This window comes from Babylonia areolata, chromosome 3, assembly GCF_041734735.1.
Source record: "Babylonia areolata isolate BAREFJ2019XMU chromosome 3, ASM4173473v1, whole genome shotgun sequence".
Lineage (NCBI taxonomy): Eukaryota > Metazoa > Mollusca > Gastropoda > Neogastropoda > Buccinidae > Babylonia > Babylonia areolata.
In genome coordinates, this window is record NC_134878.1 from 10,019,409 (window position 1) to 10,040,484 (window position 21,076).

The 21,076-nt window shown below is 41.0% G+C and overlaps 1 protein-coding gene across 1 annotated transcript in view; it reads left to right on the top strand.

Moving 5' to 3' along the window:
• The first annotated feature begins 17 nt into the window (after positions 1–17).
• Positions 18–21,076, top strand: part of LOC143279710 (FAS-associated factor 1-like) — a 32,727-nt gene continuing 11,668 nt past the window's right edge. The window contains exons 1-13 of the mRNA XM_076583819.1: positions 18–67; positions 4,696–4,764; positions 5,338–5,614; positions 6,799–6,890; positions 7,671–7,780; positions 8,490–8,592; positions 8,906–8,989; positions 9,440–9,559; positions 11,986–12,091; positions 12,811–12,874; positions 13,523–13,604; positions 14,320–14,474; positions 14,937–15,073. Of these exons, the coding sequence (XP_076439934.1) occupies positions 29–67; positions 4,696–4,764; positions 5,338–5,614; positions 6,799–6,890; positions 7,671–7,780; positions 8,490–8,592; positions 8,906–8,989; positions 9,440–9,559; positions 11,986–12,091; positions 12,811–12,874; positions 13,523–13,604; positions 14,320–14,474; positions 14,937–15,073 (1,438 nt within the window). The 5' untranslated portion in view covers positions 18–28. The remainder of the gene's footprint in view (positions 68–4,695; positions 4,765–5,337; positions 5,615–6,798; positions 6,891–7,670; positions 7,781–8,489; positions 8,593–8,905; positions 8,990–9,439; positions 9,560–11,985; positions 12,092–12,810; positions 12,875–13,522; positions 13,605–14,319; positions 14,475–14,936; positions 15,074–21,076) is intronic.

A 21,076-nucleotide genomic window follows, 5' to 3' on the forward strand; every position in this document is an offset into this window, starting at 1 on the left:
TGCGCAGTAGCATACCACATTAGATACAATGGCCGACACTAAGGATCAAATACTGATCGACTTTCAGGTAAAACCAGTTTTTCATGAGGGAAAAGATTCTCGATTGAAGACAAGAAGGTTTGAATCGGTTGTTATAGTTACGAAAAGTCCATTGTATTCAAAAACTTAGTATATGTTGGATTTAAAGAGAAGATATGTGTAATAAACCAGGATTACAAATCAGCTGTTTCTTGAACTGTTGTCTACTGACAGAACAAACTTGTTAAGTCACTGATGAATAATCTTCGATTGTGTTAGTCATTTTAACGTGAATTTAATTTTTGACTCAACAGTTGTTTGATCTGATTAGTTAGTTTGATTTATGTTTCTGTTTGAAGGGTTGTCTGATTACATGTAACAAAGTCTGGATCTTCGTGTGTACAATGATCAACGACGCTGACTACAAAACTCGAAAATCCATAGTCATTGTTATTTCATGCAGTTATTGTCAAAGCTCAAATGTTAGAATGATAACAGTATTACAGAAGTATGGTCAGGCCAAGGACAACAGTATTTTATTTTTTGATTTGAAGACTAAAATGTATTATTTACAATGTATAGACTAGAGAGAACTGGGTTGAATCTTAGGAAGACTAGCACAAAGTGACTAACAATAACACAATACTCTTGAAGTTGGCGCATGTTTCCAGTTCAGACCGTAGAGTTAAGCGGAGTATATGGAATAAAGTGAATCATCTCATGAACAAATTGAATAATGACCTCATGAAAACACATGATACACAAATTAGTTTTCACTTCTGTTCATCACAATACAGAACTTACCACTAAAAATACTGACGGAAATTTTTAGGCCAGCACTGGGCATCGAGCCTGGACCGATGTGCAGCTAACGGCTCAAATCAGTTCTGAATAATTTAATGAATGTGAAGTTGAATTCTTGGTCAATGAAAGTCTCTGCGGACCTTTCTTGATTCTTGAGTTTGTCAAGCATGAACTTTTCACCAATAGCTAATAGAACCGTGTTTAGTAAAGTCCAAACAGAAATCAAACTCGATCCACAGATTGGTCACATGACCCTCAGCACATCTTCCTGACTTGCCATTTCTCCTACCAAAATTACCAACAAACTCCCACTATTTTTTTGGTTTTTGTTTACCGACGAACTCCGACCAAAATCATCATATCTATAATGTAACAATTACCGATGTCGTTCAGTGACTTTTTTGTAATAATAATAATAATACATAGTTTTTCTGTGGCGCGATATCCAGCACCAATGCTGCTCAAAGCGCCTTACATCATCCAGTTGACTATAAACATGCCGTAAAAACATATCAGTCGCTATCTGACAATGGAAAATATCCAGTGTGTTCATATGAATAAAAATGCACACTTAAGGCCAGACACGGTAGTGAAATTTTGACCAAAATCATGATTTTTTGTGATTTTCGTTTTTTCGCATAATTTGCTTCTTCAACATCTAATCTTTATAGTCCGTTTCACCTGAGTACTATATTCACTTAAATAAAGCTTCAAACAGCATCAACATGTGTGATTTCTTGTGAGTACAAGCACATCTCTTCCTTTTCCTGTTTTCTCAGTTTTGTGTTTTGTCTTCGTAATACCATTTTTCAAAATGCTAATGCTCAAAAACTTTAAAAGATAGCATGTTCAAACTTGGTACTTTCTTTCTTTATGTATTCATCTTTATTATAGTGCAGTGGTTTGTATAGTACTAGTAAAAGAATGAATATACACTCATTTGAAAAACATTATGTCAAGGAATTTATACACATTTCAACAACAACAACAACAACAAAGTATTTATTCAAATTCTAAAATACCACTGCACTATAATAAAGAACAAATACAAATAAATCAAATAAAATGAACAGAAATAACATATCTATGAAGGTACCGAAGTTTTAAGCTTTTAATTTTTTTGTCAGCCATTTTGGATTCGTTTCCATGGAAACCATCACGACAAATTGCACAAAATGACCTTTTTAGGCATGTTTAGTCCAATATCTTTGCATACCATGTCACAGAAAGCCATAAACTTCAAGTTTATGTCATACGTTTTTGTACTACCGTGTCTGGCCTTAAGAGATGAATCAGATTATAAAAGCTATAAAGTAAATAAGGCTTAGATTAAAACAAAATGTATTTCATAGAACACACACACACACACACACACACACACACACACACACACACACACACACACACACACACACACATTTCATAGAACACACACGCGCACACACACACACATGCGCACACACATACTCACATACACACACACATATATAGATGTCCCTCCCTTACAGACAGACACGCACACTCACACACAGACACACACATGCTGACATTAAATATCAACTGCACTAAGAACAAAATTGCATAGGCATTAAAATATTTCTTATTTTCTGACATAGAATTCTGTTCGGACATACTAATATGCCTGCACACTTACACACGTGCACCAGAGCACTGTACCTTCACAAACACATGCACACACACACACGTGCGCACACACACACATGCACACACACACACACGCCCATTAAAAATAACCAGATAGAAAAAACGACATCACATCTGCTGAGACCAAAACTACATAAAATACACAATGCATTAAAACAGGACCACAAAAATACTGGTACAAAAAATACTTGCTAACAAGCATAATTTGGTTTAACTGTCCACCCAGAACAAAAATGCTTACGGAAAAGGTAAGATGAGGGTAGAGAGTTGCGCACTTGGGGAACCTGAGCTCTGATAGACCTATTTCCAGCGCATTTCAGATTTGTCCTTGGAACTTTAAGCAGCTTTTCAGAACTGGATCTTAATGTTCTGTGGGGTTCATGTTTCCAATACAGAGGAGAGATACAATGTAAGAGACTTGTCAAAATGTTTGAAGGCGAGTGTTGCTAACTTATAGTGAATGCGGGACTCAGTTGGAAGCCAGTGTAACTGGTTCAGCAGAGGTGTAACATAATCAGATTTCTTTTTGGCGAGAACCAGTTGTGCAGCATTGTTCTGAATTTTCTGTAATCTGTTGATGGAGGAAGATGGTAAACCTGCAAGAGTGGAATTGCAGTAATCCAGTCTGGACAGGACAAAAGAGGAAACCAACTGAGCCGTATTTTTCTCTCTTATGTAGGGTCTGACTGAGGCTAGCCTTCGGAGATGAAAATTACATGAGCGACACAAGAATGATATTTGGTCATTCACAGTTAAGGTTTGATCGAGATATACACCCAGGTATTTGGCTGATGTTTGAAATGCTACTGAAGCAGGGCCAAACATAACTGGGTCCTTTTCTGCTGCCTTAAGATGAGTTAGGTCTCCTACAGCTAAGAGTTCATTGGGAACTCTGTAAAACACCGAGCTTCGTATCCATTGAGACATTGACAGCCAGCAACTACGAAATTTTAGTCCAAAGAACAAGTACTTGCAAAAGAAATTTTTTTTTTTTTAATACTAGATTTGTATGGATCTCAGTTAAAATATGCACTATTGTGTTTTTCATATGAGCAATGCAGCCAGGTAACTTCTCAAAATTCTCAATTATTTTTTAAGCTTTGAATTTGATGAGTGAAAAAACAAAAAACAAAAATAAAAACGAAACAGCAACATCAACAAACCAACTGGACAAATTGATTGTGGAATATTGACCAAACGATACCCATGTTATTTTATCAGTTAATGGAGCAAAGAAGGTATTGTTAGAAGCTTGATAGCTTTACACTATTGCTACTTCTGTTGCTACTACTACTACTACTGCTGCTGCTGCTGGCGTACTGCTATAAAAAATCATAAATGTGGAACGTAACATGCACAGTTTGTGAGCACTTTATAAGAGAAAAGAGATGATTACGGTGCATCCATATTGCACATGGTTAGATGGTCAGCTGGTGGTTGAAGACATGCGGTTGACAAATCCATTTTTCCTGTTGGAAGTGTCATGTTGGATTGCTGCAAGAAATGTTTATGCCGTACCAGCTCCAGCCAGTTTGTGTGGCTCAATGCAAGTGTTGCATACAACAGCTTTTCCTAATTTTTTTTTTTTACCCAAAAAAGAATAAAGGTGTAAAAGTTGGCTAAAAGTAAAACTGAAAGGTTCAGTGGATAAACACCCATGACCAGTGTAACTGTTTCATGTTTTATTCCTAGGATCAAGTGGTTGAGAAACTGTTTTACCCAAGACATTTGTGATGCATGAAACATTACCAAGTTTGTGTGTGTGTGTGTGGTTTTTTGGGTTTTTTTTCATATAGACACTTTACTCTGACACTATCCACATGTAATGATTGTGATGTACATACATGTATGCTGTTAGGCACACACACACACACACATGTTCACACATGCTCACACTGAGAAATTTTGGTATATTTAAAATTAATTAAGAGAGAAAGAAATCTTACTAGGTTTTAACATTTTCCAATCACTTAGCACTGTGAATCATGAGATGGCTGGTCATAAATTAGTAATAACTATGCCTGCAACTGAGTAATACACTAATAGTCATGTTGATGACATATGAATATTTGACAAAGAGCTGAGTAATGTTTTGTTTTTGTGTGTGTGTTTTTTGTTTGTTTGTTTTTATTTAAATTCTTATCAGTTGAAGAGAAAAGCATGTATTAACCCTGTACCCTGATCAAGCTGGGTGATTTCTTTGTTCAGGCATTCACAGGTTTGGATGACTTGGAAACCTGTGGTGCTATCCTTGCTCAACATGACTGGAATCTGGAAGTAAGTTTGGCCTTGTCTTTGTTTTCATGCTAAAAAAATATTGGACTGGTGTTAAAAACATATTATTATGTTTGTATGACAAAGCACAGACATAACATTTACAGACACCAGGCACAAACATACTTTATACATAGTAGCACCCTGTCAACTGTCACTCACACACACACACACACACACACACACACACACACACACACACACACACACACACACACGCACGCACACTGAGATTCTTAAATAAATTCAGTTGACTTGTGGACATTGATGTGGTAGTTCATGTCTGATGCCAGGATGGTGAGAAGGAAGTTTTTTATTTGACAGCGGACTATGGCTGACTTAAGTAATATCAGAATCAGTTTCTGTTAAACAGAATTTGAATCTCTGGACCAGTTAACAGAGATGCTTTCATGTGGGGTTTTGTTGTTTTTTGCCAGGAAAAATTTCACTGACATTTTTTTCATGAATATATCTGAGAATCTTTTGTCCAGAAATTATGTCCATGAAAAGAATTTAAGCTATGATATGCTTATGGCTCAAGTTATCTATTAACAAACTTTTTTTTCTTTCAAACAGCTGGCAGTGAACTCTGTGATGCATGATGACTCACCAACAGACATCGGTCCCGCTCGGATGGCCACAGCCACTATGGGACATTCCAGCGAATCTGACGTTCTGGCTGAGGATCTGCAGGGTTCCTCTAATGTGGATGATGATGCATCTGCTTCGGGTCCTTCCACAAGCCTTTTTGGTGTTGCCCGTGCCAACCTGTTGACCACACGCATGATCAACTTCAATGTAGAATACCGCAGTTCCAACATCCAGATTGTTTTACCGGACACTGAAACTGTAGGTGCGTGGCATTTTGTTATGATGATTTTGGCAGAATGTACGGTGCTTGTGTGAGTGTGTGGTTTTGGGTGCATTATCCCCACCCCCAACCACATCCCCCACACACCTTACCCCTCATCGCCATACATATGTGCATATCCTGCTTTTATAACTTGTGTCTGTTTCTAAGTGCGTTGTGTCACAGCGCTGGTCAGGCATCTGCTTAGCAGATGTGGTGTAGCGTATATGGATTTATCTGAAGGCAGTGACGCCTCCTTGAGTAACTCAACTGTACCACCATTGTTTGAGATTATTATGTTTGTATTGTTTCTTGACTTTTGGAAAGTACTTTAGAAATCACTCTTTTTGATGTCAACATTGCCTATTTCAGCACTGCAGGAAAGATCTGCCTCGCTACCAGCCTGTACTCCACCAATTACAGAGTGGAAGCAGAAGCCTTGAAAACAGCAGCAGCCCACATCGAGGTCAGCCCCTATGCCAGCCACAACGTTGTCTTCCTGACTGACGCCCTGTCCATCTTGCAGGCCCTTTGGTCCAACAGAGATCCAGAACCTCTGCACAAGTCACACAGTCACCCAACAGTGGATTCCCTCCCACTGCAACATGCTTGGCAACGAGACAGCTGAATCCCTGGCAAAGGAGTGCACTACAAAAGAGCAGATGGACAGGTATTCCAGCTATTCTGAATCCAGGACCATCATTAAGGCCAAGCTGCAGAACAAGTGGAAGCAGCAGCATCCATGCCACAACAGAGCAGACTTGTACTACCTGCTGACTCGTCGAGAGCAGGTAGCCATTTTCAGGCTCAGGACAGGCCACAACCGCCTGAAACACCACCTATACATGAAACTCCGTATTGGTGACACAGAGCAGTGCCCCTGCAGAACAGGCAGCCAGACAACAGAACATCTGCTGCAGTCCTGCCGGCTCCACCAAGCGCTCTGAGAGAAAACCTGGCCTGACCCAATCCCAGCGGCCTGGAAGCTCTACGGAAGACTGGAGGACCTGCAACGTACTGCCGCCTTCGTCGAGGAGACGGGGGAATCCATCTGATAAATGATGAACGAGATAACAACATATATAGTCGCCAGTCATGGCACTGATTACTTTCTAGGTTGTCTGGAAATTTGGCACAGTTTTAAACCATGAAAAGAACCTCTTAAATCATATCCATTCTTTTCACAGGTCGAATCAAGGAGATGCTGGAAGCTCAGTTGGGTATCCCTGCTGATAAACAAGAGCTGAAAGGTTTCATCAAGCGAAAAATGGATGACTCAGTAAGAATGTGCAAAAGCATGATCAGTGCTCTTTCTGATCTTGATGTTGGTCAGTTAAAACCATGTTGCTATGGTAAAGATTATTATCAGATTTAATTGCATGAAAAGATATCATAATTTTCTTTTATTTTTGAAAATTTGCTTTAAATCAAGGGAGCAGAATGGTTGGTGACATTTTCTCCCTCTTGAAAAGATTCAGATTGTCATTGTTATGAGTATCATCATTGTTATTGTTATTGTCACTATTTTGCTGGTAATGGCAGTTGTATTCTTGTTGTAAAATAGGGGTGTAATTCCATTTTCACTACACATACTTTACCGTGACACACTAGTGCAGACTCCAGCAGGGAGTCTGATTCCTGCCGTTTCACAACTGAAAGGGAGGTATTGCTGACAGTCACACAGTGTGTTTTGATCAGAACTGCTGATTTTGTTTTGCATCAACAACAGAAATTGCATTAGACTTAGAGCGCAGATACATGATTGCATTTCTTTTAGTGGCAGATTGACATATTTGAGCTTGATTTAACATGTTTTGCATCAATGAAAAACATTGCTTAAAGGAGCTAACACATACTTTCTTTTATTTTTAGTGGCAGATTCACAGTTTAGATCTTGATAGTTTGATATTGAAAATATTGGTGTATTGAATTGGCATTTTGATATAAATTTTGTGTTGATTTTTTTTATTACCAGTGTTTGAAAATATCCATTCTCATTATTTTATTTGCAGCATTATGTGTCCGGAATGACATGGAATGTGGTGTTCTGTGCTTTCAGATGGTGCTACGAGACCTTTACCTGCCCAAAGACAATGTGCTGTATTTGCTTACTCCACAGTTGTGCAGTCCCTCTGATACCTCTTTGACCTCTGACTCTGGTGGACCTGTGTGAGTAGTACAAGTTTCAAAGATGGCAGGGAGTTGTTGAAAATGTGTAGAAGAATTCATTTCCAACAGAGATAAAGAAATGGCATGGAATTGTTGAGAATCCATGGTAGATTTCTAGGTTTTTTTTCAACAGAGATGGTAAGGAAAAGAGATATGCCTCTTTTTTTCTTTTTTTTTTTTTTTTTTTGTGCGCCAAAATATAGTGTTGCTTTGTTAAAAAGCTATGATGGCTATGTGGAAGAAACTTCTGAGGCACAGGATAAACCAGTAGACAAAAAGAGATAGAGTTGTTAGACTCTCTAGTCTGTGCTGTCACACAGGCAATATATATATTGTAACTGAGGGTGCATGTAGACCTGTTGTGGGTTTAGGAAGACTGAGAATGGGCAGATGTTTGTTTATATAACTTTGAAATCCCAGCATTTTGTCTTGGTACCTAGACACATGGGTGATGCCTCTTATGAGCTGCATCAGTTTTATATAATCGTAAGTGAGTGTGCACACACACTAGATCATACATGCATATATATATCTGCACACATATACACAGGTGTACTTGCTTGCAGGAGAACAAAAACCAGGAAAAGATTTTAGATTTTTTTTGGAGGGGGGCGGTGGGGGTGGGTAAAATGTCTGCAAATAATATACCAGATTATACATGTTCAGTTTGATACTGATGTCTCCCATGTTATCTACTTCATTGTTTCAGCTCTCACAGACATGATGAATACAAACTGAAGGTTGTATTCAATAAAGGTTCAAAGTACAATGTCTACAATTTGAATGTAAAAGGAAGCAGGACAGTCGGTCAGGTGAGATTTCCATTGTTGATTTGACCATTTATGTTTTGGGGGCACTTATCTGTGTGTTTCTCAGTGTCTCTCTCTGCTGCTGTATGTTCTAGAATAGTTTTACAAGGTTCAGAACTTTTAATAATACAGTGTTTTGGGTTATAAGCTGTTTGTACATTTGTTCTTATTTGGATATTAAATCTCTCTGAATATGAATGGATGCAGCATACATATTTCTTTCCAACCACATGACTGATGAAGAGCAAAGCTCAAAATATCAAAGGAGAAGTCACTCTCAAGGATTCTAATACCCACTGTTTACTTGTCTGTGCAGGTGAAACAGGATATGTACTCAATTATCAATGTACCAGTCAGACTTCAACACTGGGATGGCTTTCCTTCCACTGTCGCTGATGAGGTGAATGTATTTTAAGATCTGTTTTAGTATGGGGAATGGAAACACAAGTAGTTTGACATAAGTCATTTGTGTTTGCAAATGGATAAAGACATACCTGTAAATATAATTTTTGATATATTGCTCATGAGTGGAACTATTTGTACACAGAACATAACCCTTGACAGATGATTGAATTTTAAAACATGAAAGAATAGCTTTAAATAGAATATTAAATAAACATGCCTTTTCCGACTTGGACAAACAACATCATTTTCTCTCACACTGTTTCCTCCCACCACCCTGTTCCATCGTAGTCCCCCTCCCCACCCCACCCCACCCCACCCCCACACACACCACTCCATCCTGCCTAGTCCTTCCTTACCCACCTTAGCTTCTGTTTCATCCTTCGAGTTAAGGTTATGTTTAGGATTACACACTGCTTCATATATGCACATGATGTTTTCTTTTCAGACAAGTATATGTGATACTGGAATCGAGTATCCAAGTGCAGAGTTTGAAGTACATGAAAAGGTTCCAGCATCTTCAAGTACACACTCAACAAAGTCCACAAGATCTCACCAGTCAACAGAGGTACTGAAGTCCACCCAGTCAGCTGAATTCCATAAGTAATCTACGCAGTCCTGTACAAAACAAGGACTAAGAGCACTGTTTAATTATTGGTTTTTGAAGTTATTGGGTTGGGTTGGTTTTTTGGTGTTTTTTTGTTTTTTGTTTTTGTTTTTTAAATGATTTTAACAACATCAGAAGAAAAAGAATCCCTTATGAAGCTGGAATGTGACCACCATTGGAGTATCTTATTGTGTGCATCAGGATGACAGTTATTCTTATGAATACTGAATGTTTATTGAGTATTGATTTGTTATCTGTATTCATAACGACTAGTATTTATAAATTAGATATTATCTGAAGCTTAGATTTGTGTACATGGATATTTGCTATCTGGCTCATAAGCAACTGTTTCAGTACATATGAGATATGGGCATGTTTGTGAGTGAATATAGTCCATTTTGTCTTGTTTTTTGACTCACTTGTGTAAACAAAGTGAGTCTGTGTTTTAACCCGGTGTTCGGTTGTATGTGTGTGTGTTCTGTGTGTCCGTGGTAAACTTTAACATTGCCATTTTCTCTGCAAATACTTTGTCAGTTGACACCAAATTAGGCATAAAAATAGGAAAATTTCAGTTCTTTCCAGTCATCTTGTTTAAAACAATATTGCACCTCTGGGATCGGCACAAAAAAATAAAAAGAAGCCAAATTATATGCAAACTGCATTTACTGTTATATTTTTTTTATTCTCTAAACTTGACACTTTGATATGATATTCTGACACAACAAGAAGAGCAGTCATTTTTATCATTTTTTGTTCAAACAGGAACTTCTTTTGCTAAGCATGGAAGTTATATTTATTTTGCAAACGTTTTGGTGCTGATAGTAAAAAAGGGAAATTAATCTGTAATTAATGCTAGGGGACTTAATTTGCTTTAAACTGATCTTTCTCATCTTAAACATTACATTTTGAAATTATGCTCAATACATAAAAAGCTTGTGTGTTTTACTCTCAGTGTACAGGGCTTTCACTATGTTCATAAAAAGCTTGTGTGTTTTACTCTCAGTGTACAGGGCTTTCACTATGTTCATTCGCCCAAGTGGTCTTTTTCGGAAAATCCTAAAATCAATACGACGAGTGGAATTTATAGATCTATTGGCTGAGCCCTGAAGGTTATGGGCAAAAATCAATTGCGTACACATATTTATGCATATTCAAAGTGCGTGCTCATATTCTTCGTGAATGTGAACGACGCCATTTTGTTTCAAGTTGTTGACGTGCCCGTTCAGTCCTATATTCAATCGACAATACACAATAACATGTGATGGAAAGTTGGAGGAGGAGACCGTTAAATATTTATTCAGAGAAAGATTTGTGAACGCCTCATCACTTACTGGATTATGCCCCAAACTGCCATAAAGATATCCATAGAATCAGTCAGAATTCACAGTTAAAAATAATAAACCATTAGAGTTACCTTGAATTGATGAAACACAAAAATTTCCAGAGTCTTGATTTTTCTCAAAATGAAGTCCTTTTCACTTCATACAACGTTTAGAAGTACTTGTACTTGGCTCTACATGTTGTTAGTTTAACAAAATACTCAATTTTCATATCAACTTTAAAACTATAAAACTAGAATGAACATAACAGAAAAATTGAATCGACCGTGTCAACCTGGTGTAACTAAACTTGCACATCTATCTAGATCCAGAGAAAACAGCTAAATGTTGCAGTGTGATTGTGGCGATAGCCACGTCTCCTTTACCGCGGACTTAAAAAGAATTTTTAATTGTCCTTAAAGATTTTTTGAATGCTCAAGATACACCAGAATAATATGATTTGAACAGCGTTCTCACTGCGAATACCGCAATCGATTTATCGCACTTTAAAAAAAGCATGTTTAAGTATTATATTTTTGAACGTCAGTTAAGGAGCCACGATAGTGTAATGGATAAGACAGTTTCTTCTTATCCGAATGCGCGGGGTTCGAATCTGCCGTAAGGACTTTTTTTCTTTTTTCTTTTTCTTTAAACCCGAAGCTTTATAATAACAAATACAGAACACATTTTAACGATTAGATTTTTTTAAATTTTTATTTTTTAAGTGTATCACAAGTGAGTCTTGAAGGCCTTGCCTCTCTTGTTTAAACATATAATGAAAGTACAATAAATATGAACCAAAAAAAGGTTTTCCTACATGTATATATTTTTCAACAGATTGAGTTGTACATTTGATCATTCAGTACAACTCAAATATACAATTTTAAGTAATGCATATCAGTTGAGCGAGCAGTGTTCTTTTCATAATCAAGAAGATACTGTTTGTTCTGAAGATATTTTCTTTATCACATGAACCAGTCATATAACAGAACAACTTGAACAAGTCAGCAGTTGTGGACATGTATGTTTTTTTTTTTTAATGAATATTATATATTTTCTTCCCTAAAGCCCATGGATTCTGAAAGCGAAGAAGACATCCTTGAAGTGGAAACAGAAGAAGACTTCTTTGACACAAATGAAGACCTGCCTCAGTCCAGGAGACACGAGCCTCTGAGTAAGTGAAAGATTGTGGACACATGGACAAGAAAGTGTTGTCTGTTTTGATGAGCACAAGAAGTCTGTGACATGAGTAATTCTTTACAGTCTGTTTGCTTGTGAATGCCAAGCATTTTTCATGGCTCATCCTTCTTGAAATTTTGATCATTCCAGTTCCATTTCTTCAAGCTTGGTAAAATATGCTGTTTTCGTTCAAGTGTTCAGGTGTCATAGTTTTATGGGTGGTAGATTAAGTTTTCATATTGCTTGCTTTTTTCCCCCCCTTTTAATAAAAGTATTTTATGCCACATTGGTCAAGCTGAGATTCAAGTTTTTCACTTATGTTAATCTGTGATATTTTATTTCAACTACATGTTTGCTTCTCAGAGGTGAATTAGTAGACGATATCAGCACTTGCTTCTTCACCTGAACCTTCCTGCATTATTCTCCTTGCCTTTCCCCTCTCCCACTGTCCCTGTCCCCTCATTTCCTTCATCCTTCCTCACCCACCATCTTTTTTCTTATTCTCTCTCTCATTCTCTCTCCTTTTCTTGTCTCAGTGGAAGGATCAGTTTCATATTCTGCTGTGCCCATAATTTCTCTGTGTGTGTCTCATTGGGACACTTTCACAGTGAAGGGATTGGACCTATATAGAATACATGGACCCTAAGGACTTAGGGGTCCTTCACTTTGTAGATATTGATTGATTTAACATTAGACCTGTTGATTTCTTTTCAGTGTTAACAAGCCATGGAACTGAGATAGAAGCACTGGAACACTTTTCTCATGAGTTTGGACAAAGGTCAGTGAATTGTTTGTTTTTTTCCTTGCATCTTTTTATAAGTAAAAAAAGAAAAGAAAAAAAAGAAAGATAGAAATGTATACATATATTGATAGAGTTTTTGCTTTTGAATTATGTGAGCATGTGTTTATTGAGGAAAAATGAATGCTGTATACAGCACTTTGAATTTCATTACACTAAGACTGCAATTTTGATTTATATTGTAAAGCAGTAAGAATAGAACCTTGTTTGCAAGGATGATAAAATGTTTTCTAAACATTATTTGCTCATAAGAGGTGAAAGGTGTAAATCAAGATTTTTTTTTTTTACATAAGTATTAATGATATTGATAATGATAATTGATTTCAAGACTAGGTCTGAGTTGTAAAGTAATCTATGACTGTCAATAATTTCAAAGATTGATTCCCATACTTAATAGTTTTTGTTGTTGTTGTTTATAGGTTGTTGCTCTTTTTGATTCTTTATATTCTAGTATTTTCTTTTAATCCATTCTGAATCCTGGTTGTGCCCTATCATTTCTGAAATCTGGTAGAGCCCTATCATAAACACACACACACACACACACACACACACACACACACACACACTCTTAATCAACCCCTCACATACTTTCTACTTAAAAGTTACTGTGAAATTCTTGTCCAACAGGTATGGAGAAATGCACCCTGTGTTTTATATTGGTTCTCTGGATGATGCCATCAAGGATGCTTTGCAGTGCAGGGCATTAGATGTAAGTATTCCTGGCCTTTTTCTAGATATTTTTTTTAATCACTGATCTGCAGTGTACATTAAATAACTATACATAAACTAAGAATTTGTGTGTGATACTTAAAAAATGGATTCACAATGTAATTTCCTAATGGATGAATAAAAATGTATTGTAAACCCCCCAACCCCTCCTGTCCCCTCAAAAAAAAAAAAAGAAAAAAAAAGTGTCAGCTGTTTGGTGAGATAAAAGGGCAGGCAAAATTGTCCATTCACTTTGTGTGTTCTGCAAGTAGGCCACTGCTCCTGCTTGCCAGCGGCAGTAACCTTGTGGCGTTGTTGATTGACAGAGGAAGCAGTTTTGGTAAGATAAAAGGGCAGGTAAAATTCTCCATCGCTTTCCTCGTCACTTGTTCTGCAGTTGGGCCTCTGCTCTGCTCCTGCCTGACAGCAGCAGAAACCTTGTGGTGTTGTTGATTGACAGAGGAAGCAGTTTAGGTAAGGTAAAAGGGCAGGTACATTTCTCCATTCGCTTCCCTGGTTGTGTGTTCTGCAAGTAGGCCACTGCTCCTGCTGGAGAGAGGCAGCAGTAACCTTGTGGCATTGTTGACTGACAGAGGAAGCGGTTTTGGTAAGGTGAAAGGGCAGGTCATATTCTTAATTCGCTTCCGTAGTTCTGGAAGTAGGCCACTGTTCCTCCTTGACAGAGGCAGTAACCTTGTGGCGATTTTGACTGACAGAGGAAGCTGCTGGCCCTGTACCTGCACCACGACAACAGCATCCAGGCACACGTCTTCTGCTCCCAGCTCCTGTGCTCAGAGAGCATCGTCAACTATCTCTCCTCGAACTTCATCACCTGGGCCTGGGACCTCACTCACCCAGACAACATGGACAGGTGACAGGCGTTAGGGTCATGGCATGGTACAGACATTTTCTTCTTCTTCCAAGCTTTGCACTCAATTTTTTTTTTTTTTTTTTTTTTTTTTTAAATAGTGATAGCAGTAAATGTTTAGTTAATGTATTGTGTTTGATTATATGTTGTTGAATGTTCCATGGATTTAGAGATGTTCATGAGCACACACACACACACATTTCTGAAGTATTTTATTATGTTACTTTTTTATTACATCAGATTTCTCAGTGTGCTATTCTGGCAGAATTTTGCAAGGGACAACTGTTGTTGCAGCATGTTCATTAAGCCATGTGAATGCTACATAATGATGCACGCTATGATCTAGGGTTTTTTGTGTGTGTATGTGATGATAAGCTCACCCAGTTATTTTTCGTTATTTTAGTATTAAAAATATCAGAACCAACCATCTCCCTTTCCAACATATTCTGTGTTTCCACTTTGCAGGCTTGTCACATCAGCAACCAGGCATTTTGGAAGTATAGCAGCCAATCAAATCCGCAGTTACAGGACAGAACAACTACCAGCGCTTTTGATCATTTCACGGTCAAAGGCCACCAATGAAGTTTTGGATGCTATACAAGGTATGGAGGATGGCTATGAAAATGATAAGGTGGGTTTTTTTTTGGTTTATTTTTGGAGTGCTGTTTGAATTGCCAGTATCAGCATGGGTGAAGGGTGAGGCTGTGTCCAAAGTTTGATTGTAAGCTTGTATGCATGCACATTAACATAGTTAGTGATTATAGTTGATGACCTTTATAAAAGTAAGGGTTATATTTGTTTATTGTGTCTTTCTTTGTGGTTTTGATTCTGTTAACTTCAGGTTTCCCTTGTTTATTGTTTGATCTTTGACCATTTAGTTCTTGTGATTCATGGGGTCAGTTATGGATTATCTGTTATTTCTAGTGTGCAAGATGTCTTTCACAGCAGATGATTAGTTGTCATTGCTCAGACTAAACTTCCAGTCAACACGAAGCCTCTTCATTTTCTGCTATGTCTTAATCAGAAATTTCATGTTTGTTGTTGACATATTCTTTCTTGATCTTTTGATTCCTTTTGTTTGAAGCTCATGTCCTAACAGATTTGACTTTTTGTTTAGTGTGTTTGTGTGTGGTTGCATGTATTTGTCTTAATGCAAAAAAAAAAGAAAAAAAAAAGGAGTGCTTTGTTCATTTCAGTTGTCAAATCATTGATTAAAGATAATCTGCTAAACATAATAAAAATGATCATCTGGAACAACAAGGAAAGAAGGAATAAAACATAAAAAAGAAACCTTTTTCTTTTTTCAAAACAATTCTTGTCATCAAACTGGAAAATCCATGGATACTTTATTCATGTTAGTACCTTATTGTGGTAGGAGTGTGTGTGTGTGTGTGTGTGTGTGAATTGTCACAACATTTGAGCTTCGCATGGGTATGGCAGTTTTCATATTTAGAAGGCTTTAGCACAGGTGTGATTTTGTAGTTCCAAACTTGGTTAGGCTAAAAAAATAAATAATGAAATAAAAATAAAATAAACCAAAAAAACACCCAACTGGTTAGGCTCAATAAGATGTCATTGTTTTCTTAGAAATAAAATAATGGTCTTTAAAAAACAAAACAACACATGATAAACCTGTTTCAATGACTGATGTTGAGAAGTGAAGTATGTTTTCAGTTTCTTTTCTTTTTTCTTTTTTTTTTAACAGTCTGTCCAGACATAACCTATGTTAATCAGTTTCTCTCTTCTTTTTTTCTCCTTTTTTTCTTTAGAACATCTTGTCCAGATGTCACACTTGTTAAACCTGTTTCATTGATTAATGTTGACAAATATGTTTTCACGTTTAAAAAAGGTTGTTTTTTTTTGTTTTTGTTTTTGTTTTTTTACGAACATTCTGTCCAGACTTTATTTTTCCATAGCACTAACAAAGTATGTGTGTTGTAAACAATACTTTTATTCACCTAATGATATATATTCATAAAATAGCACTTGATTAATAATTTTTCTTTCTTTTCTTTCATGTTTTTAAAAAATTTTTTTTTAATCATAATGACACTAGAAATTCAAGATAACATTTTTTTTGTTAATGGAGATATAATTATTGTGTGATGCATGACACTGTAATTTGAGAGAAAAAATTAAACACTGGAAATGTTTTTCATTTTCATTTTCATTAACCCTCTGTGCATTGCTGTTTCTTGATTATGGAGTCTGAACTATCCTAGTCATGGTGATGATATTTGAGTGCATGTAGATATTTTTGGACTAGGTAGCTGAGTAAATGTTCATAATAATAATATTGTAGGTATGACTAAGAGTAATGAACCACTTTGGCATCATTGCTATTGGAAAAATGTGAACACCGTGTCCACTGAAACATTAAATCCATTTTAATCACACATACTTAACCGTGACCCAACTAGTGCAGACTCCGGCAGGGGTCTGACATTCCTGTCCTGTGCAAACTACTATCCGCCTATGCGGAGAAAATGAGAGAACTACGGCCGATAACCTCCCGGAAGTAGGTAACGTCCCCTTTGTCCCCCTGGTTATCGCCCTCTTTTTCCGGCAGCCATCTCGACACCTGTACCTGTGCACTTCATACGGCTAAGTTTTTCGCATTTTCTACCTGTCTATCGATTCTTTGGCGTTTCTGTTTTGTGTCCGATTATGTCTTCAAACAGGTCGCACAATTATGTAGCCCGATTGGGAGATCGGGCTAAAATTAAGGCACGATCGCAATCGATTCGCGATCAGTCTGGGCCCTCTACCTCTGCCGCTCTCAGCAACGCCAACCCTACGCCACCCCCACTTCCTCCGCTACCTCCGGTCGACTCCAGACCACCACTACCCACTACGCCTCCTCCGGCGACTTCTACAGGTTTGCTTACCAATACACAGGTCAGTGGTGCCATTCACAATCCTTTTTTCGATTCGCGATCGGACTCGTCGCGATCCGCGATTTCTCGGCTCTGCCAGTCGGCAGTACCCGAGTCGACCTCCTCTATCCCTTTCCCCATGCCCTCAGTCTCAAGGGATTTTTGCACAAACCCTTTGGGGAAACAACGCAAGTCACTTGCTCTGGATCCGCACACTAGTCTGGGCCCTACGTGCGATGCGTCCGTGGTGGCGGCCGTGACATCGGATCACGAGCCCCCCACGCGGCATGCCTCGACCGTCTCGGATCCTTTGGCGACCGTGGCGTGTAGGGATGCCCTCCCATTGTGCAGGGAGGAAGGTGGACCACTAGGGGACACGCTTGCCCATACGCGTGCACCCCTCCCCTTGTCACGATTTTCCAATCCAAGGGAGGCAACTCCTGCTTCGGTCCCCTTATCGGTGACCGCCGCAGTTACTTCCCTTGCACCGTCACTGCCCCTTGCCTCCAGTGCAGGCGCGTGCACGGTTCCTCCAAGCCATGCAGTGATGTCCACATCTGCCATTTCTCCAGCTGCTGCTGTTTCCCAGCCACAAACGGTCTCACAGCAAGCTGCTCAAACAAACAATCAGCAGCTCATTATCAGCTTGCTGCAGCAATTATGCTCCACTGTCCTTCCTGGTGCCACACCTTCTCCTGCTTCTGCTCCTTCTTCTAATGCAATACCACCACCCCCTGCCACCCACCAGCAGCTACCCTCCACTTCAGCAGGACACACTCAGAGCACCCAGGACAGCCACACTGGCCACGTGCCCAGCACACAGCCTGATCCATCACCCTATGCCACTGAAGAGACTTTTTCTGATGGTGACACAGACTCAGAGGAACCACCTTCAGAAGAAAACCAGTTGGTTTCCCTGCAGGAAGCAGTAGGACACCTAGCTTCCTACACTCCAGACAGGGTGGAGACAATTCATGCACCGGGCACGCCTCAATCCTGCGGTGCTATGGAAATCATGGGCATCCACAGATCCTCCAATGGCCCTCACTATGCCCTCACACAGTCGCCCATGGTACTTGATGCCCTGCATAGTACGCTGGCACGCATCAGGGGCCAACCCATCAGCGAGGTCCCCTCTGATTCTGTACCCGATTTCCCTGCAGCAATGGGTCGAGGCAAATTCTTAAAAACCCAACCCAGACCCACTTCAAAACCCCCACTGTTAGCTCCGGGTCCTATCCCGCAAAGGCCCCTGCCTCTTTCTCAGGAGGACCTACTACTACTCCCAAACAATTCGCAGGCCAATCGCTCAGTCACAGTGACAGACAGATTCTTGATGGACCTGGAAGAAGCTGCAAGGTTGTCCCTTGAATCAACTGCAGCCATAGACAACTTCCTGGCGGGCCTTGCCACAGCACTGATGGAAACGCCAGCTGACCCACCAGCCGGCCTTGACATCTCGGTCTTCTCTCCCTTCGTACAGCAGATCGCCCAGCTCCTTATGCGCTCTGCCAATATACAAGCGCAGGCCTACATGAACGTGATTTTGGCCAGGAGGGACGCTGTGCTCGACCACTCTCCATACGTGCGTTCTCTGCCAGAACATGCTTCCCTCAGAGCGCTTCCTCCCGCCGACGGTTCCCTTTTTGGTCAAGGCTTCCCCACTGCGGCCATCAAACGCCGCGCAGACTTGGGTAGGGACCTTGCCCTCGGCGCAGGCCCTCTCCGCACTCAGGCACACCCGCGGCATGCTCAACGGCATCAGCCCTACACCTTAAGGCGTAGCAACATTACCTCCTTCCGACCGCGCCCGCGCCAATCCACAACCTCAAACGCCAGAGCACAACCCAGGCCACAACCCAGGGGTCAGCCCAGACCGTACAGGCGCCAGCCGCACTCACTCCGCCCTCCACGCAGGCCAGCAACCAACTCCACTCCGGCCCACCCCCAATGACTTGCCCCCGCCCTTCACCCGCCACTCGCGCACCAACAGCCAGCAGGAAGCCTGTCCAGGCACATGCCAGCGTGGCTGTCTCTCCCAGCATGCGAGTGGGTCCTCCGGGTGATAGGGTCGGGGTTCCGCCTGCCTTGGCTCTCCTCCAAGGCACCTCTCACTCTCTCTCCTCCTCCCTTCCCCCCCCCTCAGGGCGACACAGCCTGCTCAGCCCTGCGGGACGAAATACTCTCTCTTCTCCACAAAGAGGCCATAGAAGAAGCTCCTCCTCTCTCCCCGGGCTTCTTCGGCCGCATTTTCGTCGTTCCCAAAACATCCGGCGGATGGCGGCCAGTCCTAGACCTTTCGCCCCTAAACAGATATCTCCAGCACAAATCATTCCGCATGGAATCACCTGCGTCAATCAGGGACTCCATCAGACAAGGCGACTGGGCAGTCTCCATAGACCTCACAGACGCTTACTTCCATGTCCTCGTTCACCCCAGGGACCGCAAGTGGCTCCGCTTCTCATGGGAAGGCAAGTCCTTCCAGTTCAGAGCCCTTCCATTCGGCCTGGCTCCAGCCCCGTGGGTCTTCACCAGAGTGGTCAGGGAACTATGTTTGGCCCTCAGGAGCAAGGGCATACGCCTGAGGGTCTACCTAGACGACTGGTTGATCCTCGCAGAGAGCAAGGCCCTCTGCCAGCATCACCTCAACCTCGTCAGGACCCAGTGCCAAGCACTGGGCTTTCTGATGAACACAGACAAATCGGAACTGGAGCCCTCTCAACAGTTCGAATTCCTGGGTATGGCGATCGATTCGGTATCAATGACCATACGTCCGGCCATGCCTCGCCTCCACAGGCTACACAGCCTCCTTTCTCATCTATCACAGGCAGCCTCGGCGTCAGCCAGGGAGCTTGCCTCTCTACTGGGCTTCATGGAGTCTCTTGCTGCACTGGTCCCCTTGGGCAGACTACACAAACGCCCATTTCAGCGCCACTTCCAGAACAGGTGGTCCCAGTCTTCTCAGACGTGGGACACCCAGATTCCTCTAGGCACATGGTTCTCACAGTCGACCCAGCGCTGGATGGACATGCAATGGCTCAACGCCGGGGTTCCCATCTCGAACCCAACTCCAGATGCAGAACTATACACAGATGCCTCCAACATGGGCTGGGGTGCCCACATGGAGAACCACACAGCGTCGGGGACTTGGTCCCCACAGCAGCAATCATGGCACATCAACAAACTGGAACTGGAGGCGGTCTCCCTTGCCCTCCAGCACTTCCTCCCCCACGTTTCGCGCAGGTCGATCTTGCTATGCACAGACAACACGACGGTAGCATGTTATCTGAACAAACAGGGGGGAGCTCACTCTCACCAGCTGTCCCTGCATGCGGAGACAGTCCTCCTCTGGTGTCAGGAGCACAACATCCACCTGACAGCACGACATGTCCCAGGCAAGCTCAACATTCTAGCAGATTACCTCAGCAGATCCCACACAGTGCTTCAGACGGAGTGGACCCTGTCACACTCAACACTTCAGCCGATCTGGGACCATTGGCACAAACCACATGTGGATCTCTTCGCCACAAGGTTCAACTTCCGCATCCCCACATACGTCTCCCCAGTCCCAGACCCGCAGGCCTGGGCCGTGGACGCCCTGTCGATCAGCTGGTCCAGCCTTTCGGGGTACGCCTTCCCCCCACTGCCAATCATGGGAAAAGTCCTCAGAAAGGCAAGGCTGGAGAGTGCCGTCCTCATTCTCATCGCACCCCACTGGCCAGCACAGCC